Source organism: Bombyx mori, chromosome 13 (assembly GCF_030269925.1).
Source record: "Bombyx mori chromosome 13, ASM3026992v2".
NCBI classification, from domain to species: Eukaryota; Metazoa; Arthropoda; class Insecta; order Lepidoptera; family Bombycidae; genus Bombyx; species Bombyx mori.
The window spans coordinates 1,109,441-1,128,147 of NC_085119.1; the positions used below are offsets into that span (position 1 = coordinate 1,109,441).

Sequence of the window (18,707 nt, forward strand, 5' to 3'; positions counted from 1 at the left end):
ACGCTTCACTGTATGTCTGTAGACATACGATGGTCCCGTTTTCGATACTATCCAGAATATGTTGACCTATTTAGTTTACCTCATTAGACAATTACTATATTAAAAGATGTATTACTAATGTACAATGTACTTAAATACGTATGAAAGCGTTCTACACGAGGGCAGTCGAAACAAATGAAAGTGAAACCGTAAGGCTCTGCGATTCTAAAACATGTGCCTGATTATCGAAATCGAAATAGTGTATCATGGAATTATTAAAATAGTTATATGCATCCAATATAAAAATATCGAATACTGAAAATAAATTAATATTTTTAAATCACCCACTCCTCAATTATGGATACTCATTTTTTTTTTGGAGATCATTAATTGCATTTTCTAAATAATTTTGTAAATACCCGACATTGTGTTTGTTGTTTCGCTACGTTCGTGAATGACTTTCTCGCTAAAGGAACGATATCGTCTAATAATATTTGACAATGGTCGTATCTTGTGAGTTCGCACGGGTCTGTAAATTTATTTATGTCGTTAAGAACTCACCAATTTGAAGGTGGGAAAGCTATACCAATGCAATTAAGATTTCGGGAATGACTCAAGTCCTACTCAAGACTTAACTACTAATGACTCAAGTCGGAAATAACTTGGTATCCAGATTGCGAGAAATTTTTAGTGTATATTTAAAAAATTAAACAGCTCTGTACTTCAAGCCACTTATAATTATTATTAACACTTATAATTAATCAACATTTCGTATTTCTTTTTTTTTCTTTTCTAAAACTAGTTGGCAAATCAAATTTATTTTAGCAAAGTTAAATTCAGAAAAATCACAGTTTTGCCTGTATTCTTTACTTTTATTTACTTATTAATCATTTTTTTTAGTTCTTTCAATAATATTTAATAATTTCAACAAAAGCATATTTAACCAACAAAAAATATTTCCTCGGAAGTTATTTTCGCAATTCGCGTTTTTTCTAACAAATAGGCTCTAAGCTCGTCTGCCCACCTACGTTACTAAAAAGTTTCATAAAAAGAAAGGTTCGTGCTTCGTCAAATCAATTGATAAAAGATTATTTAAAATTCTTCAGATAGCCTTATTCTCTCGTTGCTTGAGAGCCGACATCAAGGTTTTATATATTGTTACGAACTATTATGATGATGACATTGAATGCACCCATCGGAAAATGAGGAGATTTTATCCGGTACTGTAACAATAGCTAAAGTATTAAGTTTAATATTTTTTTTTGGGTTTCCTTCTAATTATTTTCATCTTTTTGTTTTATTCAACTACACTTATTAAGAATTATTTTTTTCAGTGAAATGTCAAATTGGTGGTAGTTTGAAAAGAGACCTACCTTATACTTCATGTTCGATTTAATAGCACAACACAAACTTTTTATTTTTATTTTCTACGATTCGATATTGTTAAATATTGGCGCGTAAACAGTGTTGTCTCGCGCATGCGTGCGGTGGTGCGCGCGACAATGGCCATCGTTCTATCGAACCGCTGGTTTTGCTTCCCCGCCATCGCAGTGCAACGACCCAGCACCGTCCACTGCCGACCTGCGACCAGCCGAAGGTGAAGGTAAAGGCGAAGTGCGATTACCCAAAAATGGACGAGTTGCACGCAGTTTCAAAATCGTTGCAATTCAGAAAGTTATTGAGTTCTCTAAATTTTTGCAATTGTTTTTAAATAAGACAGTCGCGTTTATTTAAAAAAGAATGGCACAGTTTCCATGCTAACCAGCATGGGGTAAGGCCTCCGAACTAGAAATAATTCTTTCATCTTTCCAGCCCTAGTGTAGGTAATAGGAAAATATCATATATTGTTCGACCAACATACATAGCCTCTTAGTTTAATTTTTAGGCTCGTAATATCATGAACCGTCGATGCCAATAGTCGACAACCCGCGGCTTGCGCTGCTGTTTGACTCCTCAACTACGGCTCTTTAGCAAAACCTTTACTTCAGGCACGGAAAACTTCCCTTGTAAGAGATGAGTAAATATTTTTGAAAAACAAGGTTATTAAAATATATGTCAAAAAATGGTGGCTCTTTGAATACATTTTAATTGTGTGCTATCTATGTTTGGCTCTTTAGGTGGAAAAGGTTGCCGACCATTGGTCTATACTTAGCCATGGACACTTAAAAGTTATCCAGGCCATTTGTGCAGCTATTAAGCTGATTTTAGTCACGGGTAAAAGGTAGTAGTAAAAAGTAGTTATTATTCCTTAATCGTTGCCGTCATTCGTAAGCATCTGCTACATGTGTATAAGCCCAATTAGTTTTTCGCCGGATCTTCTCAGTGGGTCCCAATTCCGATCCGATGGTAGATTCTGCGAAGCACTACTCTTGCTACGGCTATTGTTAGCTTAATCTCTCAGGCTCAAGGGCGGATCCAGTTTTGGCGCCAGGAGGGGGTCATATAGTCAAATTTAGATGCGTTCGTTCCCAGACGTTTGCCATTATACAAAGTTATTATATTATATTAAATTAATTAAATATTGAAGGTATGTAGTTACATAAAATCTGTATGGTGACAAAATATATAAATAAAATCATTATATTCAATTAGTGGTCCACCTAAATCCTGGAACCAGATCAGGGGGTGGTCATGACTCCCATGACCTACCCCCTGGATCCGCCATTGCTCAGGCTGAGCCCGTGAGCCGTTCTCACCCGCTAAACTGATTGGTTTGATTTTTATTACACGATCTTATTCCTTCACCGTGGAAGTCAATCGTGAACATTTGTTATGTATGTACCTATAGACCACGACGACTTCACAAATTCTCACAAGTCTCTTTTCCATTTTGTTTAGTCGCCTCCAACGAATCATTAATCATGAAGAAGATCGTCATGAACCATATATCTTATCTTATCTTATCTTATCTTATCTTATCTTATACCTTTAAACTATATTAATATATATGTATTTATTCTGAATCTCGGAAACGGCTCCAACGATTCTCATAAAATTTAGTATACAGGGGATTTCGGGGGCGATATAAATCGTAGCTAGATCGATTTCTAGCTACGATTTATTTTCAGAAAATTTTGTTTTATTCGTGTTTTCAATAATCAACTCTTCCCGACATCTATTGGCGAATAATAATACTAACCGCTTTAAAGACACAACAAGATGTCGTTATCAAAAAAAAACCGAGCGAGGCTCGGTCTTCATCTAGTTGTACTATTAGAATAGATGAAACGGGCCATTAATATAATTATTGAAAATTCCGCTATTGACGACGACTCAAGAAGAATTCGTTAATGATTCAGAATTGAAATTATATACACGCAAACGTATGAAACATGTGAAAATTTACTTTAGGTTCCTCAGGACCACTTTTAAATACATTTTTATTATGTTATTAATATATTTCGGTTAGGCCACAGAAATAGTCCATCACGAATCTAAGTCGAGCAGTTGCACTTCAAAATTTCAAATATTGATCGTCAAGTGAAACTTTCACTACCTAGTCTTTCTACTGAATGCTGATGGCCTTGCATCGATACCCGAAAGAGAGAGAAACGTGAGCGGTGGTGTAGAAGCATAGAACAATCCCCTACTGTTTGTCGGCGTGGCACCTAGTATCTGAGTTAAACTAAACTGTAACTAAATACAACAGTATGACTTTTACAGATGCTAATCAGTTGGTTAGATAATAAAATTTCAAATTAAAGCAAAACAAAATTAGCAACTTTGCATTTTGCGTCCCCGCCAAAAATTCTGATTGTTGGCATTTTGATATAGAAGGTGCATGGTTTTAGTATGTTTGCCAGCTTAATGGACGACTCAATCAATTGGCAGCAGCTATGTGCATAATACTCTTAATATCTAAGGGACTTTTTGGCGGGAACGTAAGAAGCGAAGTTGTGTGAATTGTTTTATTTTGTCTATTTAGTGTTTCTTCAGTTTTAAATATGTATTATCGGTGGTTTATTAACTGCTTAATATCTGTGAAATTGTACAAATGTGGGAAAATGAAACAAAGCCGCTGGATGAAGCTTCTCGGGATCCTCCAAAAAGTCATCTGAAAAAATCTCAGTAAATGACCACCATTTTACTGAGAATGTATTTCATCCCATATCATCTCATCTCATTTTATTTCATTTCATTTCATTTCATTTTATATTATAATTTTTCATAAAAATAAGAATATAAAATAAGACATGACTTAAGTGTCTCAATTACCGGGTCAATAAATCCCTTTAAAAAAATTATGTGTATTATCTATGGACAGCAGTTTACAGTTGCCAAAAATTGTGGATATTAGAATTACCGTACACATTGTTTAACTAAAGAAAAACTCTTTATAAGTATACAAAATCAAATACTTAGTGAATTGCGATGTCTCATGAACACAGAAGTTTTTATAGAGAGATCGATCGCCGTGATCGTGATTGGGATCGACAAGAGTTTAGGAGAAGACGCCGAAGATCGAGGAGTCTGAGCAGGGACAAACGCCGCAGCCGGTCGCCCCGGAAAAATGATAAGGATATGTTAGACGAGAACATACTTAGCGAAATATCTAAATTACCTGAACCCAATGAGTTGTGGGACAATCAGTTTCAAGACGGCGGCTATCCAGCCCCTCCGCCTCCAACGTTCACTCAAGAGGTATATTGTTCAATACTCTATAGAAATCATGTACAAATGTCGCTTTTATATTTATAGATACTTTCTGTAGGAAGTTATGGGTAGGTTACTTGTGAACAATGAACAATATAATCATTTATACACATAAACATATAGTATATGCAATCTTTATTGAAAAAATATTGTTTTTGAGAAACGTCCATACGCTTGAGAGAGTCGTCACTAGGCAACATTCTTAAAGTTTTTTTTTTTAAGGGTGTACCTCTATTTTCACACATAGAATTTCGGATGCTTTAATTAACAAAAAATATATTTTTAAAAAACTCTACAAGAGTAGACTATTAAGCCTCTCGAAACAACTCAACTGGATCTTTGTACGACCCAAGTGTTCACAAGAATCCAATTATTATTTTTTATGATTGAAGGATTACTGGTGGCCCTGAGGCCTTTTTTCCAGTTTCACCAGGACAGGTGGGCGAGCAAAGGCTCATCCAGGAGGGGTGGGATAATCCAATTCTCTAACACTGATGCTATAGCGTACTACACTTAAATACAATGAAATATATGCCTTTAATACACACATCTGTGTAGATTATAGTTTTCCATTAAGTACCTCAAACTATAATTAAACCTCTTTCAGACAATGCCAAATTCCTCATATAACACAAATTATTCATCATCTTACCCTGGGACAATGTATGATGACTTCCCACCAGGAGCATCCATGCCAGGTGCCCCTCATCCACCTGACATGGGAGCGTGGAATCAAATGTCTCTTCCACCACCTCCAGGATCTGCCCCAGTCATAAAGGAACTGTCTATTGAGGAGCAGAGCAAAAAAGATGGTATGTTTAAAAAATCTAAATAAAACTAAATATAATTTTTATAGCAAAAAAATAATGAGTAAAAGAAATATGTTTACCATTAAACAAAGACATTTTATGTTTAAGTAATATGTCAAGTGAAAAAACAAAAAAAACAATTTTTTGTAAGGTTTTTAGGTGAATAAAAATTACATTTCAATTTAAATAACTTACTTAATTGTGATGTTTTAAAAAAAAGTGTATATAGAATATATAATTTTGTGAAAAAAATGTATGACTTAATACTATTTGTATGATGTAGACGACCAACATTATGGAGCATTTAACTTTTACTGATATAGTATTTTAAAATAGAATTGTTTCATACAGCTAATTAGTGCCGAAGTCGAACACTTTGATGAATAATTATATGAGTTGCCTAAACCTACTCACTATTTGATAAATTATGAATAAATTGCACAATAATTACATTTCTTTGACAAGTGAAGTATGTTCAGAAATCATTGGATATATTAATGGTAATATTTACTACATTAAAGTACTAAATTGGCATTACACTGGAAAATTTGCAATCTTTTCATTCATTCCAAAATGCATTTCAGGTCTTCAAAGTTTTAGTAATTTCAGGTTTACTATGTTCCTTTATGCCAAATTATATACTCTCTTTACCAAAAAGAAGGTATAGTATGCACTGTACCATTTTAAGATTGTGCAGTTGCTTTGTCTTCATCTGACTCTTACAAGTTGCAACCAAACAAAATTCTCTTAGATAAATATAGCTGTTCTTTCTCACAACAGAGAATAACTAGAAAAATTAACCTTCATTCAGAAAAGTAAGTGATCTAGATTGAGTTTTATAATGTAATATTGTTATGTAATTAGCAAAAATTTCTCTTCAGCCGCTATCGAAACAGAAATGCGGCATCAAAAAGCAGCTCTATCAAAACAAAGAGAAGAATACATAAAGAAAGCTGGTACACTTAAAAAAGAACTTGATACGCTAAAGGACCAACGTAATGAGCTTCGTGGAGATTCTAAACGCTCTCCGAGCCCGGATACTAAGAGGTTCTTGAAAGAGAACACTAAGTTACAGGTTTGCTTAAGTTTTTATAGTAAATGATAATAGTAGTAATGTAAATAGCTAAAAAATGTTTGCTTGTGATTGTTGTAATGGATATATAAGCTTCTATTCCCTGCCTCTTTGTGAAGTCCTTTGATGGTTGAGGTGTTCACATTGTTATGAATGTGAAGACATTTGTTCGTCTTAACAACAAGGAATACTAAGTGGGGTCATATAAATAACACTTTCCTGACATGTACTTGTGTGATCTAGCACAAGACAATCAATCGCATTACCAGAAACAATAAATACTAAGTGGTGTCAAATCATCACAAGACTTCACAAATGCTGGATTCAAATGAGACTAATTATTGTATGGAGTCAATTGTGTTTAGTTGGAGATCCAGAACAAGTTGAAAACAATAAACAATGTGGTGGACATGCTGAATGGCATCATTGGCGAAGAAGCAAATGTGAACACTATTGAGATGAAAGAGTCACCTGAACGGACCTCCAAAAAAAAATCCAGGTGAGGCGCGTTCTGATATTACTTATTGTTTTTGGTATTGTTGAACTTCAATATTGTATTTGTATTGTGATTTTTGCAAATCACAGAATGATTGAAATGAGGTGCGGTCCAGTCTTGCTATCTATTTACTTAAATATTGTATTTGAAGACTGAGAGGGTTTGTAATAACAAATTATAATTATTTTAATCGTCTTCACTATGATTCTATGACTATGATTGCTAACTTGTCTCTATGTAAATATATACCCGATAGAATAATATTAGCAGATAAGACAATGTTTAAGTTTAACAATACCCATAACTTTATTACTTGAAATACATATAAAAAAAGCCTGTAAGCAATGAAATGATTCTATAGTATTTTCTTCTCTGTGAGGAGTCTTTTGAGGAGGCTTTTGAAAAGAGCCCTGATATGCTTTTACAAACGAGAATACTGAATAGCTACTTGTGGATTCCGTGTGAAGACATGAAGAAATTATATGAGAATGCAGGATAAAGCTGTTTTGACCATTGTTTGTGAGCTTAATGATATTATTGCTGTTTTAATATATTTAAGTGATTTTTACTATAGTGCATTCAAACAATGTTCTGTAAGGGAAACATTCCCCATAGCAATAAACTGATACACAATAAACAGACAAACAAACAAAACTGACAATAAACAGATTACAAACAGTGTTTGTTGCGATGAAAATTGTTTTAGATCAGTTTGTGCCCGGGGTCATTGTCCCAGTGACATATACTCCTTGGCTTTAGTTTGCTGGCTTACTAAATAGAATCTTTTTAAAATAATGAACATGTGCTAATTTTAATAATCAATATTGTTTAATTTCTTCTGTTTTTTTAACAGTATTGGTTTTGGAAATGTTTCCTTTATCATTGTATATTAAAATTTCTGTATATGGTCATAATTGTATTGCGAATATTTAAATAGTACTGATGATTTAAGACAATAATATTGTAAATATCATAATGTATAAAATGCTCAAATTGAGAAATGTAATTAATATGAATAATTTGAATGAATCAATGTGTATGATTTCTCTTGCGTTATGTGTATTTTCTCAATAATATTTAGAGGGAATTTACTACACGTTTTCGTTAAATATATATTATTCATTAAGTGTTGTGAAAATAAGGACGATTTTTGTATTTTTTTATTATATTTTCATTCTGTATTTTTCTAGCTAATAAAGAAAATGCTTAACTTTTATTGTCCGAGTGTACTGAGTGTCGACAGTCGCTTTACCAATATTTTGCGAAATATTCACTGCGTCTAGCTCAAAATGTTTTTTGCGTGTTTTATTTTCGCGTCGAGATAACCGGATTACTGATTTAAAAACAAAAAAAAGAACACCCAATAAATATCTAAAGATTATTTGCAGCAAGAAGTTGCTTGACATACAGTGAGATCAAAGCTGGACCGGCCTTGCTCGGTTCATTCTGTACTAACTTGGCACTAAGCAATTATTGTACTAAAAAGTCTCTTCTCATTGATAATATCACAAGCTTTTCTGCCTGTTCCTAAAGGAAGAAAAAAGACATAAAATGGTCACGTACATACAAATGTCTGGTGTTTAAATCGAAATAAAAACCATCATGAGTTGAGGTATATTATTATCTATATATGTATAATGGTTTACAAGTTGAGTACAGTAATGCAACGCAAGCGCGCATTGGCAGGTCTCCGTCGGGTGCGAAGTTCAACTACGTGTACTACGACCCCGAGATGCACTGGTGCCGCGTGTGCAACGACTTCCCGCCCACCGCCAAGGACTACCTCAACCATCTGCACTCTCCCGCGCACCACAAGTGAGAGCCCTGCCTCTGTACTCAATCGCTTGGTCTGTAGCGGATACGAACGTGAGATCTTTGTTTAACACTAGTGGTCCCCCGGTACGGATGGTAGGACTTCTCGTGAGTCCGCACGGGTAGGTACCACTGCCCTGCTTGTTTCTGTCGTGAAGCAGTAATGCGTTTCGGCTTGAAAGGTAGGACAGCCGTTGTAACTATACTGAGACCTTAGACCTTATGGATGGCGCATTTACGTTATGAGATGATAGATAGATAGATGTCTATGGGCTTCAGTAACCACTTAACACCAGGTGAGCTGTGAGGTTGACCACCTATCAGAGTAATAAAAAAAAATTAAATTAATATTATTATGGTTCTATTGTCAAAGACTATTAAACTTCTATAATCACAGATTTCGCCAAGACTACACTATAGACAAATATTAGTAAAGACAAACAATCTATTCTCAATTTGACCTCAGACTAAGCAATAATAATAGTTTGGCAATAAACAAATAGTATGCATGCATGTGTGTATCAAATACAGGGTAATCTGTGTAATGTTTTTTTTAATTGATTTAATGTATTTTTTAAGCTTAATTTAAAAAAATATTCATATTCTGCAACCTTCTCTATATTCTCTATAAGTGAGAAATTTCATACTCCTCCGTCATTGCAATTTATTTAAAAATAGGTACAAAGTTTTTGAAAATAACATTGTGCACTCTAGTGCATTTTCTATAAATGTGGAAAATTTCATAATCCTCCGTCCGCGCAATTTTCGTAAAAATGGTTTTGCTTGACGTATTAATATATAGATTAATCTGTGCTGTTCTTTGTCCAGGATGGCGTCGGCCCACATGGAGGCTCCGTGGCATGGCGTCTCCGCCCACGAGGGCTTCCCGCCCAACCCCGCCGCGCCCACCAAGCGGACACCTATCAAGGGTACCACCACGCAACCACACCACACTTTGTACATTTAAAAAAGCCGTACCTACCTTCAGAACTCACCAGAAACACCGCCGTATCAGCCGAGACGAACACCCGGTCTCACTGATCCGGCTAAAGTAACGATTTGTTCCCCAGGCCTACAATTCTTCGTGCCCTCCACGGCCTGGTACTGCAAGCTGTGCGATCAGTTCATAGGCGACCTGCACTGCGCGTCTGCCCATCTCAAATCCATTGTGCACTCCAAGAACTATGCTGTGAGTTGGTTGAAAATTGTTGAAGTCGCCCCACTATTACCCTAATACTTAAGCATTAAAGAAATGTTTATTACATTATTGTGAGTCCGCACCTTCACCCTGCCTAGTCAGCCGTGAAGCAGTAATGTGAATCGGCCTGAAGGGTGGAGCAGTCGTTGTAACTATACTTGAGACCTTAGAACTTGTATCTCAAGGTGGGTGGCGCATTTGCATTGTAAATGTCTATGGGCTCCAGTAACCACTTAACACCAGGTGGGACTGTGAGCTCGTCCAGCCATCCAAGCCATAAAAAAATAACACAAAAATTGTTTTCAAATCCGCATTATTTTACACCGTCACTCGTCACTAAAATGTTATTAATATTAAAAATCCCTTCTAGAACTTTGTCGAACAAAATCCTCACTGGGAAACGGACTGGATGTCAGACCGACAGAAAGCCTTCGAGACGACCCGCGGCAAGCTGAAGGCGGAGCTGACCGACAAGTGCGTGTACACGGCGCAGACCATCACCTTCAGCAAGGACGGCTTCCACTCCAAGAGGAACAAGGACAGCCCCCCGCTCGACGAGAAGAAGAGGAGGAAAGAGAAGCGGAAGAAGTCCAAGAGGAAACGGAACAGCAGCACCAGCTCCTCCAGCAACTCCACGGACTCGTCCGACAGCGATTCCCAGAAGAAAAAGAAAAAGAAAAGTTAGTTGACATTGTTGTTTGTAACTATTTTCGTTTATTTACAATTAAAAAGTCGTCACGTTGCTTGAGACTCGTCCGGATGTGTACACCCGGGTGCCGCAGTCTCTTTGTCATGAGGAACCAAATGGTCTATGCAGTGCATCAATATGCGGGTAGTGCGCCCCAAGCCCCGCCCCCAGCCCGAGGCCGACACTCCAACTGTGCAACAAGAAAGTCGTGTACTGATGGACACTAGTCGCGGCAGTCTTACAAGTGCCTCCAGAAAATTTGAAGTCGTCGTGGCCTAAAGGATAAGACGTCCGGTGCATTTGTGTTGAGCGATGCACGTGTTTGATTCTCAGGCGGGTACCAATTTTTCCAATGAAATACGTACTTAACAAATGTTCACGATTGACTTCCACGGTGAAGGAATAACATCGTGTAATAAAAATCAAACCCGCAAAATGATAATTTACGTAATTACTGGTGGTAGGACTTCTTGTGAGTCCGCAGGGGTAGGTACCACCACCCTGGCTATTGCTGTCGTGAAGCAGTAATGCGTTTTGGTTTGAAGGGCGGGGCAACCGTTATAACTATATTGAGACCTTAGAACTTATATCTCAAGGTGGATAACGCATTTACGTCGTAGATGTCTATGGGCTCCAGTAATCACTTAACACCAGGTAGGCCGTGAGCTTATCCACCAACCTAAGTAACAAAAAAAAAAAAATAATTTGTATTATACTGAATACCAGCGAATAAAAAGCTAAATAATATGTACACTCAAGGGGATGGTCGATGCACGATGGCTGCATTAATAAAAAAAACATTAATTTTCATGTTACATAAATAGATTACGTTGCAGAGACAAAAGAAAGATCGAAAGTGAAGTCGAAGGGTGAGGAAGAGGACGGCGCGCCCAGCCCCCCGCACCCCCGCGCCGCGCCCCCCGCCCTCCCGCTGCACTACCGGTGAGCACTCTTGAGTCTCCCGCCGGACCTTCTCAGTGGGTCGCCATTCGGATCCGGTGGTAGATTCTGCGAAGCAATGCTCTTGCTAGGGCCAGTGTCAGTAACGTCGTCAGCACTGTAGCTTGCGTCTTACAAACGTAATTTTCTATTTCGTTGTAGGCTGCCTGCAGGTTGTTATTGCACAAGTTGTATTCGGGTTCACCATTTAATTTGATTTTTATTTTGTTTTTTTCTTATTTTTATACTAGTTTATACCATGTTCTAAGTCTGTACACACGTACAGTATGCGCGCGAGTTCATGTCCATCGGGGCCAGAGGCGACGCGCGGGGGACAGCTCGCCCCGCCCCCGCCCGCCTCCCCGCATTTTTCTGACGTCGAGTATTGTCCCTGACGGCTTGAATTAAAAAAATACTTTTCTATATTAGGAATAAACAAGTAAATACTTATCATATCACATTTATTTCATTTCATAAATTACAAAATTACCTTAAGTTACATTAAACCAAATTGACAGCTGTTGACTAAATCGGTAGTTATTATCGACACTACCATAATTGACTAGGTCACAGCACTACCGCATTCCTCAGGATGGACATGAACTCGCGCGCCTACTGTACTTAGCCTTCATTCCGCAATGAACCAGAGGAAAACCGGGGTCTGCGTTGTTAGATTTTGAACAGCATTAGCGGAGCTACCTCCGTTTGCCTTTTGCTTATTTTATTTTATTTATTGTAAAAGGCAATAAATGATTTTGTAATTATTATTTTCCAGGACAAAGAAGGAGCAGAGCGAGGAGCCTACGCGTTCCCCGGAGAGGCGCGGCGCCCCCCGCGAGCGCAACCCGGAACCGCCGCGCCGCGACACGTGTGTACCTTTTTTATTTATTGCTTTGATGGGTGGACGAGGTCACAGCCCACCTGGTGTTAAGTGGTTACTGGAGCCCATAGACATCTACAACGTAAATGCGCCACCCACCTTGAGATATAAGTTCTAAGTTCTCAAGAATAATTACAACGGCTGCCCCACCCTTCAAACCGAAACGCATTACTGCTTTACGGCAGAAATAGGCAGGGCTGTGGTACCTACCCGCGCGGACTCACAAGAGGTCCTACCACCAGTGATTACGCAAATTATAATTTTGCGGGTTTGATTTTTATTACACGATGTTATTCCTTCACCGTGGAAGTCAATCGTAAACATTTGTTGAGTACGTACGCTTCAATTTTCTGTATACTATGAGTGTTGTCCGCGGGCCCCCGCACTGTATGCGCGTTGTGTGGCAGCGCGCGGCCGGAGCGGCGCCGCTCGCGGTCCCGGACTTCGCCCTCCAGGAACTACAAGAAGCCCGACATCAAGAAAATGCCCTTTATTGGTGAGCTCATTTGAGCAGGTTTAATTTTTTTTTTGTTTGCTTGTTTTTCTAAATATTTTCTAGCCACCTCTCAAACGGACGGACATTGGTTTAAGCACACCGCAGGAATCGTACAGCTTCAACTGTGCTAATGCGCATTATGTGCGAAAAATAGAGAACCTTCTCTAAATATAATAAGGCATAGATCATTTTACTTCACTACACACTTGACACTCAAGTGTCCCACAAGACACTGGGTGGTCGTGGCCTGATGGGTAGCACGCCCGGACACAGTAGCAACTGGCACACATCCACCCACCCAATAGTCAATGGCTGTGGTGATAGAATCCTGATTGCATTTCGTTCTCTGCAATGTCTTTTGGCTCAATTAGTACTGTAATTAATAGTTAATCTAAAATTAACTATAATTATTATTGTGAGATTATTAAGATATTCTGACCATTCACCCCTGGGCAGAGCACTTAAATTTATTTATTAGACTACCGACATGTCTACGCAAATGCAAAAGTATGTCAATTTTTAAATAACCCATGCAAAAGTTTTGATTAAAAATTTAAATGTGACAGGAAAAATGCCTCTGTATAAAAACATGAGTAGAAATGTGAAGACCGACGAACAAAAGAAAGAAGATCTAAAGAAGAAGGAAGAAGAGAGCGAAATTAACAAAAAGAAAAGAGTGGAGATGGATGCTGAAATACAAAAAAAGGTAAATATTGCTTATAATACATATTAAAGTTATTTTAATTATATTATATATTTTAAATATATAATTTTAATAGTATATTCAAAAGTTTTCATTCCGAACTGTACAATCAAAACCTGCCGATAGAATCTATTGTCTTAATGTTTCTTATCAGCTAAGGGAATAGAATATTTCATCTCGAGGAATCTTCGGTATTCGAAGTTATCTGTAGGTCATGAAAAATAGTGGAACACATTACGATAATCACCAGAATTACTGGAATAACCTGAACACAGTGAAAGAGTTGAATAAACAATTCGGTCAACTATACGGATTTTCATCTGAAGAGTTTTAACACGTTGAACGTCAATTGAAAATTGTGTATTTTCATTCGGGCCACTGTGCTCACCGGTGAGCCTTATTGAACCGTTCGGGCCAGTAGGGTCACCCGTGAGCCGCGTGAGCGTTCCAACGCGAACGCTTCCTACAAGCCACAGATAGCAGCTAGCAACAGTTAGCAACAGCGTATGGGAGTGAGCCACAGGCCCTTTATCCGAAGTGAACGCCGTGGTTTTTAAATTCCATAGAAACTTGTAGTTTATATCAAGATCAAGCCTATTAAAATATCATAAAAACTACACGATAAAAGTCGCTAATTTTGATCTTCCGTGTAAATTATCGCATTTTATAAATTTCCGAACGAAAAAACGGTGTGCGTGCAATTTGGTGCACGTGAATGAAGTGAAACTTCTTTTTCGATGTGTAGTATTGTGGTTTAGTTCATTTTCCATCCTTAAATCAGATTACTCTTGTAATAAGGAATGCAATGTGATGCGACATCTCCAACATTTATATTACTTTTTATTTTAAATTATAGATAGAACAATAAGTATATATATATATATTTTAAATAGTTCATTAAAATATTGGCAGCTACTGGTTGTTGACGCTCGCGCTGGCCTGTAACAGGTATACTACGCGCACTCACTCTCGCTCTGTCTCTTTGTATTCCCCCTCCCGCGGAGTGTTAAAGGTTTAACGCAACCTTGTTGGAAGTCGCAATAGAAGTTTCACTTCAAAAACTCAAGTTGATAAAAATTACTGATTCCCTTATTTTGGCTCGGCCCGAGCGGTATAGTACGCAATGCCCGTCGGTGGTTCGAAAAGCGTTCAATCTATACTAATATTATAAAGCTGCAGAGTTTGTTTGTTTGTTTGAACACGCTAATCTCAGGAACTACTGGTCCGATTTGAAAAATTATTTCACTGTTAGATAGCCCATTTATTGAGGAAGGCTTATAGGCTACATAACATCACGCTAACCCAAATACAAGCGGAGCACCAATAAAGAAAGTTTCAAAATCGTTTTTTTTTTTTCCTTTTGAGAGCTTCCGCTGCGTGCGCTGCAGAAACGGTTAAAGTTTCGCTAAAATAATGTATGACAGAATTGTTCCCCTTTAAAAGATCTAAAAAAAGACCGTGGCAGCATTCGTTTATATGTTAAGGTTGGCTCACTATAACGTTTTTTATGCTAACCAAATTAGCTCTAAAATAAAGAATTATTTGTGAACTATTCCACGCGGACGATGTCGCGAGCTAAAGCTAGTGTGTGTTATAAACGTCTCGTTCGAAACTAAGTTCCTGTTATTATTTTCAAACCCAGGTGGCAGAGTTCAAAGAGAAGATAGCCAAGGCTCAGCTGGAGAGGGAGCAGCAGAGCCACCAGCGCCCGGAGCCGTTCATGCTGCCGCTGCCCGCGCCCACGGTCATGCCGCAGATGCAACCGTGAGTGACATGGAACTGTTATAGCGGGTCTCGCTACTTAGATTTAAAAAAAATGAAATACAAAGTTATGGAGGTTCGATGACAGTCACGCGCACTGTTTTTTTTTAATATGTTTATTGATGCACAAAACAAATTACAGTCAATCTAATCTGGATTGCCATCTAAATAGTATGTGCACTCAGCAAATCCATTTGAATGTACATAGCTTTGGCTATTGAAAACAATTGAAATTACAAATATGTATAACTAGCCATTGTTAAATAGGATAGATTTAGAGTTGGGAGTCGACTGCTCGGGTCGGAGGATGGGAGGAGACTGAGGGTTCGCGGGGCGGACGGAACAGGAGAGCTCGGCTAGGGCTGTCAGCCAAACAGCCTTCATACTAGGGTTATAACAGAACGCTCCTATTCCTCATCGGAGGCGAACGAACCTTCTCTGGCTTAAGGCGTTACCCTCGCGTGGATTTAATCTCTGCTAGAAATAGAACTTATTTGACGTCAAGCAGTTCGAGAAACTGTAGGATAACTGATTTTTTTTACTAGTGGTAGAACCTCTTGTGAGTCTGCGCGGGCAGGTACCACCGCTCTGCCTATTTCTGCCGTGAAGCAGTAATGCGATTCGGTTTGAAGGGTGGGGCAGCTGTTATGCTGTAACAATTGAGACATAGAGCTATATGCCTCATGATGTGGCGGTGGTCCGTGAGCTCATTGATCCATAATAATAAAAACCTAAGTAGTAACCCAAAAATTCCAAAGTATCTGTGAGACTTGATTGTCGATACGCGAAGTGGATGGTGTCATTCAGAGACAAACCATCCCACGTCGTTGATCCAAAAAGATAATTTAACTATTACTTTTGGTATTTAGGTCAGTATTTAGAAGGATTACCATTTCCAGGGGACAAATCCCCGGCGCCCCGGGCAGCCTGCCGCGCGACCTGCAGGAGGCGCTGGACATCATATTCCCGTCGGGCGAGGTGATGGCGCCGCCGCCCTTCGTGCCCGCCTTCCCGCCGCTGCTCGTCAACCAGATGTTCCCGCACTTCGACATCAACGCCATCTACCCCGCCAACCTGTACGAGCAGCCCCGGCCTCCGCAGCGCGTCGAGGCGCAGCCCGAGGCCAAGTTGTTGCCCAAACCCGACGGAGCCAAGAAGAAGGAAGAGTTGGACGAGCTGGCGCTGCTGGGCATGGACGCGTCGGACGTCGGCGCCGGCATGTAGCCCTCGTGCAGCGCGCTGCTGGAGATCTTCCACGTTAATAAAACAGTTAAATGGTGTCCTTGGTCATTTTCCTTCAGCTGTGTTTAAATTTGTCAACGTAACGGCTTTATTCTAAGAAGTGCTTAAACTGTGTAACGAATGAGGAACGTGATCATTTTAGTTAATGAAATAAAAATCAAATCGATGGTTTATTTAATTTTTGTATGCAGTTTCATCTCTAGCGTCCTTGCGGTCGCCATGTTTGCAGATGATTCAGAATTTTATTTGACTTTGAATCGATCGCTACCAGTTTGAAGATTTAATCGAAATCAGTTTCATAGCTTCGGAGCTTGTAGGCAGAAAAAGTGTGACCATGGAGGGGCAACCCGCAAAAAAAAACATGCTCGCTTTAAACAATACAATTGAGACGTCCGCCTCGTGTCTCAAGGTGGAGATGCGGCACTTATGATGTCACGGCCCCGGTAACCACTCAATATCTGTATGCTTAATCTGAGTTTTTTACGTTCTCGATATCGTAAAAGTTAACTTAATTTGTATGCAAACAGCGCCCTTAGCGGGAAACGTAGGCGAACTTTTACGCTATCGAGAACGTTAAAAAACTCATTAAGCATAGCTATACTGGTGGTAGTACCTCTTGTGAGTCCGCACGCACGGGTAGGTACCACCACCCTGCCTATTTCTGCCGTGAAGCAGTAATGCGTTTCGATTTGAAGGGTGGGGCAGCCGTTGTAACTATACTGAGACCTAACAACTTATATCTCAAGGTGGGTGGCGCAGTTACGTTGTAGATGTTTATGGGCTTCAGTAACCACTTAACACCAGGTGAGCTCGTCTACCCATCTAAGCAATAAGAAAAAGCACACTGGTAGGCAAAAGAGTTCATTCATATACGCAAAAAAATAATAAGGTGCCGTTGTACTACTGTTATTGATGATATCCATGAATGACCATGACAATTCACCATCAGGTGGCCCGTAGATTCAGCCAATGAAGCCAGTAGCTTCAATCCACTCAATCACATTATTATCTGAGGGTCGACGGCGGCATTTTTACCATTAACAGAGCAACCGTCTCAAAATATTATGTAAGACTAGCTGTATCTGTCCGCTTCGCTGGGCATTTAAAATTAACATTATTATTTCTCACCCCCTTAAAGATTCTCATCATTAACGCCCCCGCAACTGGTGTAGGTAGTCCAACACTCATATAAATATTAGCCTATCCATTAAAGACATGTATTTTCTACATGGATACCAAGTTTCAAGTCAAACGGATGCATGGTTCAGTAGTTATAACGGAACATCCGTAAAAACCACTGTAGATTTATATATCTATACTAAATATATAATTAAAATCGAAAAACTAGATTCTTAGGTTATGACCTTTTTCAAATCAGAAGTGATTGATTAATTCTACGAAGACAGCTAGAGCTCTATGTCTGCTCTACATCAATATTATCACATCAACATAAATCAGTGAAAACCAGTTTGATCTGGTTGCTACGATAGATGAACTGACGAAGCGAATTCATGTATGTCTAATTTATCACATACGCAGCCACAACACATTGTACCAATACTATGGTGCTTTAATTAAATCGATCTTTTAATTCAATTAATTGATTGCCTCGGTATTCTATTGGCCGTGACTATTATTGGCAGTCTCTGTAATAAAGCTTAAGTGTGTATTCGGGGTCTAAATTAATGTTTTCTTATCATATACATCAACCTATATTTTTTTCCCTACCTATGCTGATAGCCTTGAGAGGCTATTTCAGCTTCTCCTTAACGTGTAGGTGAGCTCACGGGGCTCAAACCGGACTGTTGCTAACACTGGCCTTAGTAAGAGCAGTGCTTCGCACAATCTACCGACGGGTCGGAAATGCGACCCACTGAAAGAATCCGGCGAGAAACTCAGTGGGCAACCCATACAAGAAGATTCCGATACACATTACAGTTTTATCAGTTTTATAGTATAACGGCTGTCCTACCCTAAAA

At 38.8% G+C, this 18,707-nt stretch overlaps 2 protein-coding genes across 6 annotated transcripts in view; one reads left to right on the forward strand and one right to left on the reverse strand.

Moving 5' to 3' along the window:
• LOC101738975 (neprilysin-4) overlaps positions 1–1,897 on the reverse strand; it is a 73,961-nt gene extending 72,064 nt beyond the window's left edge. The window contains exon 1 of the mRNA XM_004926319.5: positions 1,353–1,897. Within this exon, the coding sequence (XP_004926376.1) occupies positions 1,353–1,364 (12 nt within the window). The 5' untranslated portion in view covers positions 1,365–1,897. The remainder of the gene's footprint in view (positions 1–1,352) is intronic.
• A 2,330-nt stretch (positions 1,898–4,227) lies between these two features.
• LOC101741627 (zinc finger matrin-type protein CG9776) lies at positions 4,228–16,906 on the forward strand. Of its 5 annotated transcripts, none has more exons than XM_038014993.2 (14): positions 4,228–4,620; positions 5,240–5,444; positions 6,323–6,516; positions 6,879–7,012; positions 8,696–8,824; positions 9,650–9,750; positions 9,892–10,010; positions 10,390–10,699; positions 11,532–11,649; positions 12,422–12,514; positions 12,934–13,022; positions 13,589–13,728; positions 15,368–15,489; positions 16,356–16,906. In XM_038014993.2, exons 1-14 carry the CDS (start codon positions 4,351–4,353, stop codon positions 16,708–16,710), a joined length of 2,379 nt encoding a protein of 792 aa, XP_037870921.1. In that variant the 5' UTR covers positions 4,228–4,350; the 3' UTR covers positions 16,711–16,906. The 5 variants fall into 5 exon arrangements, with proteins under 5 accessions (XP_037870921.1, XP_012546012.2, XP_062527635.1 ...); XM_012690558.4 differs by having other exon boundaries at positions 16,386–16,906; XM_062671651.1 differs by having other exon boundaries at positions 11,544–11,649.
• The last annotated feature ends 1,801 nt before the right edge of the window (positions 16,907–18,707 follow it).